Source organism: Pongo pygmaeus, chromosome 6 (genome assembly GCF_028885625.2).
Source record: "Pongo pygmaeus isolate AG05252 chromosome 6, NHGRI_mPonPyg2-v2.0_pri, whole genome shotgun sequence".
Taxonomy (NCBI): domain Eukaryota; kingdom Metazoa; phylum Chordata; class Mammalia; order Primates; family Hominidae; genus Pongo; species Pongo pygmaeus.
This window is the reverse complement of record NC_072379.2, coordinates 129,089,631-129,102,751: the sequence shown is the minus strand read 5'-3', so window position 1 is coordinate 129,102,751 and position 13,121 is coordinate 129,089,631. Positions and strand designations below refer to the sequence as shown.

General features: G+C 41.4%; 1 protein-coding gene across 1 annotated transcript; it reads right to left on the bottom strand.

Annotated features, from left to right (window-relative positions):
- Positions 1-1,826: 1,826 nt before the first annotated feature.
- Positions 1,827-10,804, bottom strand: SSMEM1 (serine rich single-pass membrane protein 1). The gene is made up of 3 exons (XM_054497272.1): positions 10,544-10,804; positions 5,101-5,155; positions 1,827-2,671 (listed from the first exon to the last, which is right to left on the bottom strand). Exons 1-3 carry the CDS (start codon positions 10,724-10,726, stop codon positions 2,178-2,180), a joined length of 732 nt encoding a protein of 243 aa, XP_054353247.1. The 5' UTR covers positions 10,727-10,804; the 3' UTR covers positions 1,827-2,177.
- Positions 10,805-13,121: the final 2,317 nt, after the last annotated feature.

The window sequence follows — 13,121 nt, the reverse complement described above, 5'->3', positions numbered from 1 at the left end:
AGGGGGTTTCACGATTTTAGCCAGAATGGTCTCGATCTCCTGACCTCGTGATCCACCCCCCTCGGCCTCCCAAAGCGCTGGGATTACAGGCGTGAGCCACTGCGCCCGGCCCAGACCTGTTCTAATCCTGAGGCAATCTGAATAAGACAAAGCCTCCACAAATAGGCTGAGAAATGTTACCCTGTTTCGTGGATTCTAGTGGCCTAGTCCCAGTGGTTGGGACTCCCTCATTGCCTCCCAAGGATCTTTGTTATATTCAGTTGAGGAATCTGCTCTTACCAGGAATGACTCATGGGCCCAAAGTCACAGCTCTCTGGTCTCTGTCCCCATCCCCTACCTGTCTCCCATGAAAGGCTCAGTCCTTAGTCTTAACCATACATAGTACCCAAGTCCTTACCCAAGACTTCTTTTTTTTTTTTCAATAGAGACAAGGTTTCACCATTTTGCCCAGGCTGGTCTCAAATTCCTGGGCTCAACTGATCCTCCTGCCAGCCTCGCAAGGTGCTGGGATTACAGGCGTGAACCACTGCACCCAGCTTCCCTCAAGACTTAGGCCCTGCTTTGAACTGCAGCCGCATGATAAGGGTTCCTGCTGCTTCATCTTGTCCTTGCCAGACCTCTCCTCTGGGATCTGGGCCTTGTTTTCTATCACAGCTGGGGTCCTGCTATCCATCCTATTTCCCATTTCTATTCTGGGAAGATGATCTCCAGATTGACCACCCATTTACTTCGGCCTGCTTACATTCCCCACACCTGGGGGCCCCACTTAACTAGAAAACCTAGCCCCAACTATGCCTGGATTGTGCCTAACTTGTGACAAAGATTCTCTCTTTGGCCAAACTTTAATCAGGCTCCTCTGAGCCCTCTTCTCAAATAGGCCTCAATCTTGACTCCATCCTGTCTTTGACCTGCCCAACCCAATTTTGGCAAGAATCCTACTGGATAAGTTTATCGAGGGTCTCCCCATCCTTAATAACTAATCAAATTCTTCATCCTCTACTTTTTTTTTTTTTTTAAACAGAGTCTCACTCTATTGCCCAGGCTGGAGTGCAGTGGCACAATCTCGGCTCACTGCAACCTCTGCCTCCTGGGTTCAAGCTTTTCTTGTGCCTCAGCCTCCCAAGTAGCTGGGACTCCAGGCATGTGCCACCACACCCGGCTAATTTTTGTATTTTTAGTAGAGGTGGGGTTTCACCACATTGGCCAGGCTGGTCTCAAATTCCTGACCTCAGGTGATCGCCCGCCTTGGCCTCCCAAAGTGCTGGGATTACAGGCGTGAGCCACCACGCCTGGCCTCATTCTCCACTTTTGATGTGTAAGTCCTTGGCCTGCCTTTAGCATGAATCCTGTTAGGTCACTTTAGCAGGAATCCCTCTATGTTTAATGTCTCTCTTTAGTAATTTCCCATCCTGTGACGTCCTCCTCCTGCTCCTGGCTATAAATCCCCACTTGTCCTTGTTGTATTCAGAGTGGAGCTCAAGTTCTACTCTCTACTGCAATAGTCTTGAATGAAGTCCTCCTGACCATTTTGACAAGTGTCAGAATAATTTTTCCTTTAACATTTGCCATGCACTTTGTGGACGACAACCATGGGTAGCCCACTGCCCAACTGCCTTCTGGGTCATGCTGCCTCTCCTCCCTACTCCAGGAATCAGATCTTATTCCAGCCTCTTGAGCTCCTCTTCCACACCAGTCCCTAGCTGACATGTGTGGCAATACAGTTCTTGTAGGGTCAAACCTAGGGAGGATGGGGCAATTCTATTCCAACCGACTTCACACAGTTCATTCAGTCAGTCAGATAAGCAAAACATCTGAATACATTTAAGTGGTTTCTCAACATAAATAATATATTTTCAAAGAGCTTTCTTATTCATATTACAGATATAAACAAAATACATACACTCAAGGCATAAAATATCTGTCTTGTGCTATTTCAAATAAAAAAATCATAGTGGATACAGATCTTCGGTGTTCCAATGGTGCCAAAAACACATTTGATGGCCTTTTTTCTGAACAAAGAATTGTGTGAGATTTTACCTCTTGGGTTCCAAGTATGTTTTTGTTTGTTGATAGAGAGACTTTGTTGTAAAAGTCTCCTCACCTAGAGCTCTGGTGATTTTTCATGTTTTATTCATCTCTTTCATTTGGCTTCAAGTGAGGAAAGAAAGTGATAAAATTCAAAATTTACTAAATTTCGTGTTAATGTCAGATATGGAACTTTCCTCTTGACTGTCTCCTTTCATTGGCGGTGTTACTGAAGGCTTCTGTCGGGAATGGTGCACCAACCATTCATTGGTTCTCAATGCTTTGCAGTGCAGGCAGTGCCTTTCGTTCATTTGGTAACTTCCCAGATTCCTTTGCCTCTGAGCCGTTTTTCTCCTCTTAATACTGTCTGGTGATGGGTGTTCACTTTCACTCTCCTTCCACGAGGAGGCTTCTGAGTTAGACTCTTCACTGCCACACTCTGTAGTATCACTGTCATGTTGGTTCTGGTTCACCTCATTGAACTGAGACTGGCACCTGGCTCGTCTTTGTTCAAGATAGGCATTGACCAAAGCCACTTCTGAGTTGGTTACAGGGGTAAGTTGGTTCTGCTTTGGTTTCTTCATTGTTTGTGAGGGATCCCAGGCACTGTCTTTGCTTTGCCGCTTACAGGAAGTCTCTTTGCTTGCTAACGACCAATGAAACATATCTAGTTAGTAATATTGTTGGTTACTATAAATTCCTATTACTTAAGAAGCCTGTGCATGTGTGAGCTCACTCTTAGTGGCCAGTTGTCAAGCCATTGCTTTTCTCCAGTCACCTGCAACTGTTGGCAGCTGACTACATTTTCCAGTACCATATCCCAATTCCTGCAGACCAGAGCGCTTAGATAGATGCTTGACATATCACTCTTGAAGTTTTGTGGATGCCAAACATAAGATCAAAGGAAAAGATCTCTGAACTTTTCCAGGGAAGAACCCTTTTTTTCCTTTGAAAATTGAAGTCTTAAAGATTCAAGCACGTATATGAATGTGATTTGGGGAGCAGGAACTAAGAAGCGTCTTTCCTTTATGTAGTGGTGTGCGGAAGTTGGCTTGTATCCGCTCAGAAGAGCTGATAAACTTTCAGGAATTTTGCGAGATGGTTAAACATAGCCATTATTAAAAATTAAATTATACCAACTTACAATAAATACAGTTACTGAAAATAGAGGTAATACTCAAAACCCATCACTTCCTAATTATCTTACTACATTTGTTTATGCTGTGGGCTCTTCTGGTTTTTTATGTCCGTTGTATTTGGATGTTGGAAACTCTATACTGTTTTTTTTGTTTGTTGTTGTTTTTTTTTTTTTTTTTGAGATGGAGTCTCACTCTGTTGCCCAGGCTGGAGTGCAGTGGCACAATCTCGGCTCACTGCAACCTCTGTCTCCCAGGTTCAAGCGATCCTCCTGCCTCAGCCCCCCTAGCAGCTGGGATTATAGGCACGTACCACCACGCACAGCTAATTTTTTTGTATTTTTAGTAGAGACAGGGTTTTGCCATGTTGGCCAGGCTGGTCTCGAACTCCTGACCTCAGGAGATCCACCCTCCTTGGCCACCCAAAGTGCTGAGATTACAGGCGTGAGCCGTCACGCCCGGCGGAAATTCTATGTTAAGGGTGCACTACTGCACATCTCCTCCCAACTCCATGTTCAATGACATGATGTGGGTAGCTTAAAATCAGCTTTGGTGGAAGTATTTATACCATGAAAATCAGCAAACACTAAACATCAGGGCTTGATGTATGGCTTTGTTGATTGTCTAGGCTTAACAAAATGATGGAGAATATGTTACTAATACAGATTACATATTACATTTCAGTATCATCCCTGTAGCCACTACATTGTGACTAACCCTGCAAAATGAGGAAATATTCTTCCAGTATTTTAGAACTATTATCCATTCCAGCAAAGAAGTCACTCACATCACTGACAACAAAGTTAAGTCCCAACATACATCTATCTTCTGCTTCACTTTCATCTCACTCCTTAACTTAGAGGAAAATAACATTCACGCTGGAACTATACTTGTTCATCAATTGCAGCCATGGTTGGCTAAGGTGCAAGGGTCTGGCAAAAATCAAGGAGAGCGTTTTGTGAGAATCAGTTGTCTATATGAAATTGGCCATAAGGAGTATTGTATATTTTATTATTTATAAATGGTGTGATATATATTTATTTTTATTTATTTATTTATTAAATTTTTAGAGTCAGGGACTCACTCTGCCGCCCAGGCTGGAGTGCAGTGGCACGATTATGGCTCACTGGCAGCCTCGAACTCCTGGGCTCAAGTGATTCTGTTGCCTCAGCCTCCTGAGTAGCTGAGACCGCAGGTGCGAACAATCATGCCAGCTAATTTTCTTTTTTTAAAAGACAGGGTTTTGCTATGTTCTCCAGGCTGATCTTGAACTCCTGGCCTCAAGCAGTTCTCCTGCTTCAGCCTCCGGAGGTACCGAGATGACATGCAACCTTTATATCAGTAAAATTTTTAGTAGGCATATGTACACACAGGAGTTTTGGAGAACCAGTTGTTAAACATTTACCAGTGCACCACTGCTTATAGGTTATTGAAAAAGATGTCATAGACAGTTCATAATCCTGTAATAGCACTAACCATGAGGATGTGGGAAGGGCAAGCAATGTGAAGGGAGAGAGCTAAGGAGTGAAAAAAGAACTTGAGTTCTACGTCCCAGTAATTCATAGCTTCTTGCTAAGCAGCTAAACTGTCCCTCTGCACTAGGGAGTCCAAAAGCAAAAACTCACCCAACCCCAATGGGCCTCCTCTAGTGTGCAAAGTCTTACAATGCTGTTGGCTGTTCATCTTTGTTGTTTGCTTTCCACACTCAGCACAAATTTCTTTTTTTGTCTTTCTTTCATTTTTCTTTTTTTCTTTTTCTTTTTTCTTTTTTTTTTTTTTTTGATACTGGGTCTCACTATGTTCTCAAGCTGTGGTCTTGAACTGCTTAGCTCAAGCAATCCTCCTGCCTCAGCCTCCTGAGTAGCTGGGACCACAGGCGTGCAACACCACACATATTCTTCCCCTCATAGTCCAACACAAAATATGCACTGGTTCTCACCTTTCCTTACTGAAGTACTTGTCCCACTGCCTTCATCCTTTTTATCCTCAGAGATCTGTTTCAGAAACATAGGTTAGTAAGAGTGATCTCAGTTGTTTTTTGATAATATGTACTTGTTATAAAACACTATTGCTGAGGCCCATTGACAATGTCTGGTTTTATTTTTTTATTATTTTATTTATTTATTTTTGGAGAGTCTCACTCTGTTGCCCAGGCTGGAGTGCAGTGGCATGATCTCAGCTCACTGCAACCTCTATCTTCCAGGTTCAAGTGATTCTCCTGCTTCGGTCTCCCAAGTAGCTGGGATTACAGGTGCCTGCTACCATGCCCGGCTAATTTTTGTATTTTTAGTAGAAATGGGGTTTCACCATGTTGGCCAGGCTGGTCTCGAACTCCTGACCTCAAGTGATCTACCCGCCTTGGCCTCCGAAAGTGCTGAGATTACAGGTATGAGCCACCGGGCCCGGCCTGACAATGTCTAATTTTAAACATTCAGTTTAAATAAGTACTTACTGAGTTAAATAATAAACTAATTCAGTACGTATTGAGTTCCTGTTATAGTGATCCTGCTTCCACTTCCCATTAAGACTATGCTTTGATAGCAGAATCTACCAAAATGTTTTGGACCACGCAAAATGGAACAGACTTGAGAGAAAATAACACTGACAAGAAGCTATAGCTTATAAAGCTTTCCTGTACCCATTTACATTACAGAGAAGTAGTGTTTTAAAAAATTTGATAGTACTCAGATTAGTTTAGTGTTTTTTTTTTTTTTTTTTTTGAGATGGAGTCTTGCTCTGTATGCCCAGGCTAGAGTGCAATGGCGCGATCTCGGCTCACTGAAATCTCTGCCTCCCAGGTTCAAGTGAGTCTCCTGCCTCAGCCTACCAAGCAGCTGGGATTACAGACATGCACCACCACGTCCGGCTAATTTTGTATTTTTAGTAGAGACAGGGTTTCTCCATGTTGAAAAGGCTGGTCTCGAACTCCTGATCTCAAGTGATCCACCTGCCTCGGCCCCCCAAAGTGCTAGGATTATGGGTGTAAACCACCGCACCCGGCCCAGATTAGTTTAGTTTTTAAAGGAAATTTATCAGGGTACATTATTGATAGTTCTTTAAGATAGAAGACATCTACCATACACAAAAATCTTTACCTGAATTCATGAACTTAATACCTCCTTAATCCCTCCGAAAGTTTCCTCCAAAATGTAATCATAATATATTATTTGTGAATACGGCAACCAAAAGAAATGGATTTCTTTGAATAGTTCCAATTTCAAATATTCTGCCCCCCCAATACTCCATAAATATATTTGTCCCATTTTTCAGATTAGTGTCCCACTTTCTAATGCTGAAAGTGATTTTGCCAAAAGACACAGATATAAACCAACTCTTTCAGAAAATAACAAAAACTAGAAATTTTCATTAACACCTTTGACATATAATTCTCTCTCCAGGAATCTATCAGCAAGAAATAATCCTCAGAAGAAAGAAAGCTTTGTGCATAGAAACATTCATCACAGTATAATTAGGATAATATAAAATTCAAAAGTAGACAATGGTTTAAGTAAATTATGGTACAATTATATAATAAACAGTTGTAAAATTATTATAATAAAAGTATGTCATAACACGAGGAAATAAGTGTGCTACCATACTGGGTTAAACATCAAGATGCAAATTTGTATATACAGCATGAGCACAAATTAGCTTAAAATATGAAAAAAAAGAGTTTAAGGAGCATATAAAAGTGATAGCTATGGTTGGCTTTAAGTGGTGAAATGGACTTTTTCTCTTTTAATTTTTTCAAATTGTCTACAATTAGGAAAAAAATGAATTTATGTGGAAGTCCAGTTTCTTTGGGATGAAAAGTGCCATAGTTCGGTATTTATAACTGCAATCTAAGATCCTTGGCTCATTCTTTTCTTAATATCTGATCTCTGCAATGGTAGGCAAGCATCTTTAATGAGGTGCCTTTTTGTTTTCTGGGTTACAGCAATCATTCTCCAAAAATCTTGAAAGCGGAGTTCTCTTTTAAGATACCACTTTCTGGCCAGACACGGTGGCTCACACCTGTAATCCCAGCACTTTGGGAGGCCGAGGCGGGTGGATCACAAGGTCAGGAGATCGAGACCATACTGGCTAACATGGTGAAACCCTGTCTCTACTTAAAATACAAAAAAATTAGCCGGGTGTGGTGGTGGGTGCCTGTAGTCCCAGCTACTCAGGAGGCTGAGGCAGGAGAATGGCGTGAACCCGGGAGGTGGAGCTTGCAGTGAGCAGAGATCACACCACTGCACTCTAGCCTGGGCGACAGAGCGAGACTCTGTCTCAAAAAAAAAAAAAAAAAAAAAAAAAAGATATTACTTTCTAAAAAATGCTTTTGGAAGGGGCTTAAATATTTTAAATTTAATATGTATCACTTAGATTAGGTTATAGAAAAGGAAAAAAAATAAATTTAATATATGTAAAGAAAAGCAAAATAATTGGAAGTTTATAAATCTAAAAGTTAACAGTAGTTGGTTATTTCTACATAATCTGGAGTGATTTTTATTTTATTTTGTCTTCTGCCCTATAATTTCCACATTTTCTATATAATGTGTACTCTTGTAATAGACGGGAGAAGGTGTTTAAAAACACTTATTAGGCTTATATCATTTCCACAGAAAGCTCTCACATTTGATGTCAAATCGAAACATAACCACAAAATCAAAAGAAAGATTTTGCATTAAACTAAGTGGGATCATATGAACTGTGGTTACGAAAAGCATTTTATTAACTGTCTTTGTGACTCAGTGAGTGAAAACAGCAGGAGTACCTGCCCCGAGGGGCAGAGTAGAAAATGTGGGCCGTGGCTCTCTTTCTGCCACTAACAACTCTTGATTTTTCCAAGCCACTTAACACCTCTTAAGCTCAGTTTCCACATAAGCAAAATAAGGAGTTTGGATTACTATTGTCCAGAAAAATACCAGCACTAGCAATCTGAATAAACACAAAATAAAAATATAAACTAAATATAGTATTTATAGTCTGAAAGCAAAAGTGTAAATGCCACTTTAAAAAGTGGCAAATTCAGAGGAAATCAGCGTGCTTCATGTTGGAGGATAATTACCACCACATTTCCATCACGCTTTTACCATTACTTCAAGGTTTGTAAATAAAGCCTCATAGTTTAGCAGAGAAAATGAAGAAGTTCAAAGTGAAGGAAAAATTCCATCCTCCTTTACTAGCTCTCATATGGTTCTCAGATTTCAAATCTGGGACCCTTCAGAAGAAGCAGTCCAGCCAATTGTAGCTGCCACAAGGGTACAAAGTGAAAGACGAAACCTCTAAAATAATTAAGGTTTTAACCAGGACTGAGTAGATCTAAGTGGACATTTCAAATTATGCTTTGAAGCAAACAAATAATTTGACAGGAAATCTGGGTATATTCCCCTTCTGTCACTAACACTTTTGTGACATTGGACAAGTCACTTAACTTCCTTGGGCCTTATCAATAAAAAAATGGGTGTGGGAGGGATAATGATAACTTACTTGCCTACAAACAGGAGGCTGGACCACATGCTCTCTTGAGGTCCTGGAAGCTCAAGGCTGTATGACTCCCAAGAGCTGATGCAAGCAAGGGAGCAGAAAAATAGCTTAGACTGGGCCGGGCGTGGTGGCTCATGCCTGTAATGCCAGCACTTTGGGAGGCCGAGGCGGGTGGATCACGAGGTCAGGAGTTCGAGACCAGCCTGGCCAACATGGTGAAACTCCATCTCTACTAAAAATACAAAAATCAGCTGGGCGTGGAGGTGCGCGCCTGTAATCCCAGCTACTCGGGAGGCTGAGGCAGGAGAATCACTGGAACCCAGGAGGCGGAGGTTGCAGTGAGCCAAGATCGTGCCATTGCAAGATCCAGCCTGGGTGAAAGGGCAAGACTCCGTCTCAAAAAATAAAAATAAAAAAAAATAGCTTAGACCTCTTAATTCATGATGAAATTTTTTTGGTAATTTTCTAAAGTAGCTTTGCTTGCCAGGCCAAATTCAATATACTTAGCTAGGGAGTCTAAGACACATATAAGCTATCACTATTCTAAATCTCCTTTTGGCAAAGTATTTACCTTAAGAAGCATTTAGACTTTAGATGAAAGTTCTTCACCAGGAGGTGGTGGTTATCAAAGAGTCTTTGATTAGAATGGAATCCAGCTGGCATGGACATAACAAACCTTCTCCACCCCATCCAGAGCTCATAGAGCATTAAGTCTTACTGACCACTGCCAGCCCAGGCCTCTGGCTATAATGCTAAATGATGGTGGTTTTCTTAATCATCAGCCTGGTATTAATGGCCAGCAAGGATATCATGTCAGCAAATTATAAGAGCTTGGTTACGGCTGGGCGCGGTGGCTCATGCCTGTAATCCCAGCACTTTGGGAGGCCAAAGCGGGCAGACTACTTGAAGTCAGGAGTTTGAGACCAGCCTGGCCAACATGGTGAAACCCCATCTGTACTAAAAATACAGAAGTTAGCAGAGCTTGGTGGCTTGCGCCTGTGGTCCCAGCTACAAGGGAGGCTGAGGCAGGAGAATCACTTGAATCCGGGAGGCGGAGGTTGTAGTGAGCCAAGATTGCACCACTTCACTCCAGCCTGGGTGACAGAGCAAGACTCCATCTCAAGAAAAAAAAAAAAAGAGCTTGGTTACTCATAATATGTTGGAAGCATCACAGTCCTGATAAAGTGGGATATCTCATTCTTAAGACGATGGTATTTTAGTGGTGACTTTAGTTCTGTTTAGTCTAGTTCTGCTTATTCTATGCAGAAAGCATATTGCTTCATTCTAAAAACCCCAAAATCCTACAGCATGTATCCTGTCAATATGACAACTTTCGTATCTTTGATTAGAATCACATGGCTAGAAAAGGGATTTGGAAGTCGTTAACCAGCAGGGAGGTTTATGCCAGCATTACATAGCAGATGGATAAATTGTAAACAATCTGAATGTTTCAAACTTGCAGAATTTTTTGGTGCAATCAAAAGATAGAAAATTATGCAGTCATTAAAAGTGCTGCCGAGTGAATATAATTTAAAGAAGTATTTCTGATATATTATTAAGCTTAAAAAGCAGGATATGAAAATATATGCAATATAATGCCAACCATGTAAGATCAAAGATAGATAAATGGAGAGAGATATATTGGGAAAGAGAGAGAAAAAAAACCAAACTGGAAGAACATACTCCAAAATGTTAACAGTGGTTATCTCTGGGAAAGAGGATAACTGTAGCTTTATATTTTCCTCTTCATCCTTTTCCATAATCCTGGATTCTCCAGAATAAGATTGCATTATTTTTAAAACTAAACAACTTTTAAAAGTAGTTTCATCAAAGTATAGTAAATGTATTTTATGGAAATTTTCCTAGTGTACAGTAAATATATTATTTAAAATGAAAAAAAGATATCCTACCCAGACAGAAGCCCTAGAGAAGAACATCAGGACAAATACGATAACAAAATACCAAAGCAGGAAGCTCCCTATGGTCCCACAAGAGTCATCCTTCCAGCATTCATAATCCTGATTTGGAATGGCACAATTTAAAGGTATGGGGGGAGGATCTACCTCCCAAAATAAGGAAAAAAGGTCTCCCATGATGACTCCTTGCTCAGAAAATAAACCATGCTTAAAGGGATAAAGATGACTGGGAACTACTTCACTCCCTCTATGATGTATGACAATTTCTTTGGCAACCTATTATGACATATACTTAAGCAACTGTTCTAGGAACTGACAAATGCTTCTTGGATTTCTAAGTTTGTGGAAGGTTATTCAAATTACTCCTCTGAATGTTTATGTTATTTTCCCCCATACCTCAATATGGTGCATTCTGCCTTAATTTTTTTTCCTAAAACTTGTATATACTATATTTTCCTATCTTTACGACTAAGTGTTTAATGTATCCACTCATTTTAATTCAGTCTCTTTTATATGTATCATGCGATTGCAAATTATCATAGACAGTTCTAATGTATTACCGATTGAACTGTGTTCCCTAAAATTCGTATGTTGAAGCCCTCACCTCCAGTGTGACTCTATTTGGAGACAGGGCCTTTAAGGAGGTAATTAAAGTTAAATGAGGTCATAAGGGTAGGGCCCTAATCCAATACAATTGGTATCCTTACAAGAAGACAGCAAGGATTCACGAGCACAGAAATCAAGGTCACAATACAAGGTGGCCGTCTGCAAGGAGACCCGCCTCAGGAGAAACCAACCCTGCTGACAATTTGATCTTAGACTTCCAGCCTCCAAAATTATGAAAAAAAATAATTTCTGTTGTTTAAGCCACCTGTCTGTGATATTGCGTTATGGCAGCCCTAATACATAATGCTCACTGTCATTTGGTCAGTAGTGTTCTATTTTAAGCCTTGAATAAATGCACAACAGCTTATAGATTACATTAAGAGGAAAAACACAGATGTGCCCGTTATGAAATACTATGAACTACATCAAATGCATACAATTTCTTCTTAGGAAAGAGTCACATATGGAGGGGGTGGAAACCGGTATTCTAATTTTTTTTTTTTTTTTTTAACAGGGTCTCACTGTGTCGCCCAGACTGGAATGCAGTGGCACCATCTCAGCTCACCACAACCTCGGCTTCCCAGGCTCAAGTGATTCTCCTGCCTCAGCCTCCAGAGTTGTTGGGATTACAGGCGTGTGCCACCACGCCCGATTAATTTTTTGTCTTTTTAGTAGAGACAGGGTTTCAGCGTCTTGGCCAGGCTGGTCTCCATCTCCTGACCTTGTGATCCGCCTGCCTTGGCCTCCCAAAGTGTTGGGATTACAGGCGTGAGCCACCGCGCCCGGCCGGTATTCTAATTTTGATTGCACCTTGAGCCCTTTCACTTTGAACAATTTTCAAGTTAGTTCATCTCTAAATCTAAAACTAGAGCAAAACAACATTGCTGCTAAAGCAATCTAAAAATGATAAAACTTACTTAAAAACAGCTCTTTAAGAGCGCAGCATACCTGCCGATTTTCATTAACATACAATACCACGTGGTATTAATCTTAAGATCATTTTAGGAAAACTTTGGCCATTGGACATACATGATGTAACAATCCACTAGCTTATTATGACATGGCTTAATGTTTTTATTAGGAGGCACACTTCAGAACAAGTCCCCAGGCCCTGGGCTTCTAGCTGTTGACTCTCTAACGTGTCATCTCCTCCACGAAGTTCGCGAGAGCTGGGGCTGGGCTGGACGCGGCTCCTTGGGGCGCACCGCAACGGTCGCACCGTATCCGGCGCACCTGCCGCCGAAATGCCTCTGTGGGCCTCCGCTGGGGTTGAGCTCCTCTGGGTAGTAACCAGACAGGTCTTATTTTCTATATCCGTGCGCCTGGCTCAGCGGCACACTTGTAGGTATTTGTGCTAAATAAAACAAAGCTCAAGCTTTTCCTCAAGATGAGCAGCTCTTCTAAAAAATACATAGGAAAATGTGTTGTTATTATTTTTAACCTCAAACACACTAGCAACTTCAATAAAACAAATTTTGGGTGTGCTTGTTATTGCTGCACCCTATTAGATTATTTAAGAATTTAGGCCGGGCGCCGTACGCCACGCCTGTAATCCCAAAAGGCGGTGGGAGGCCAGCAGGCGTTCGGGAGGCTGAGGCGGACGGATCCCTTGAGGTTAGGAAATCGAGACCCGACTGGCCAACATGGCGACACCCTGTCTCTACTAAAAAAAAAAAAAAATTGACATGGGGTCAGAACGCTTGACATAGATACTTTAACACAGGGGAAAGAAATGCTTTGTCACTGATGGTGTCTGGCCACTTTATCACGCCACTCTATCCTACGGTGAGCCGCCCTACTTAATCAGTTTACACATGTGAGTCCACAAATGCCCTAGGAAAGCTAAAATCATATTAATAGATACAAAATTCAGCTTGTTATAATTATTACTTTTTACTGCGGGTTCAGAGCCTGGTCTGAATTTTGCTGCTTAGCTTTCTCACGCAGCTGAGTGGGAGCCACAAAA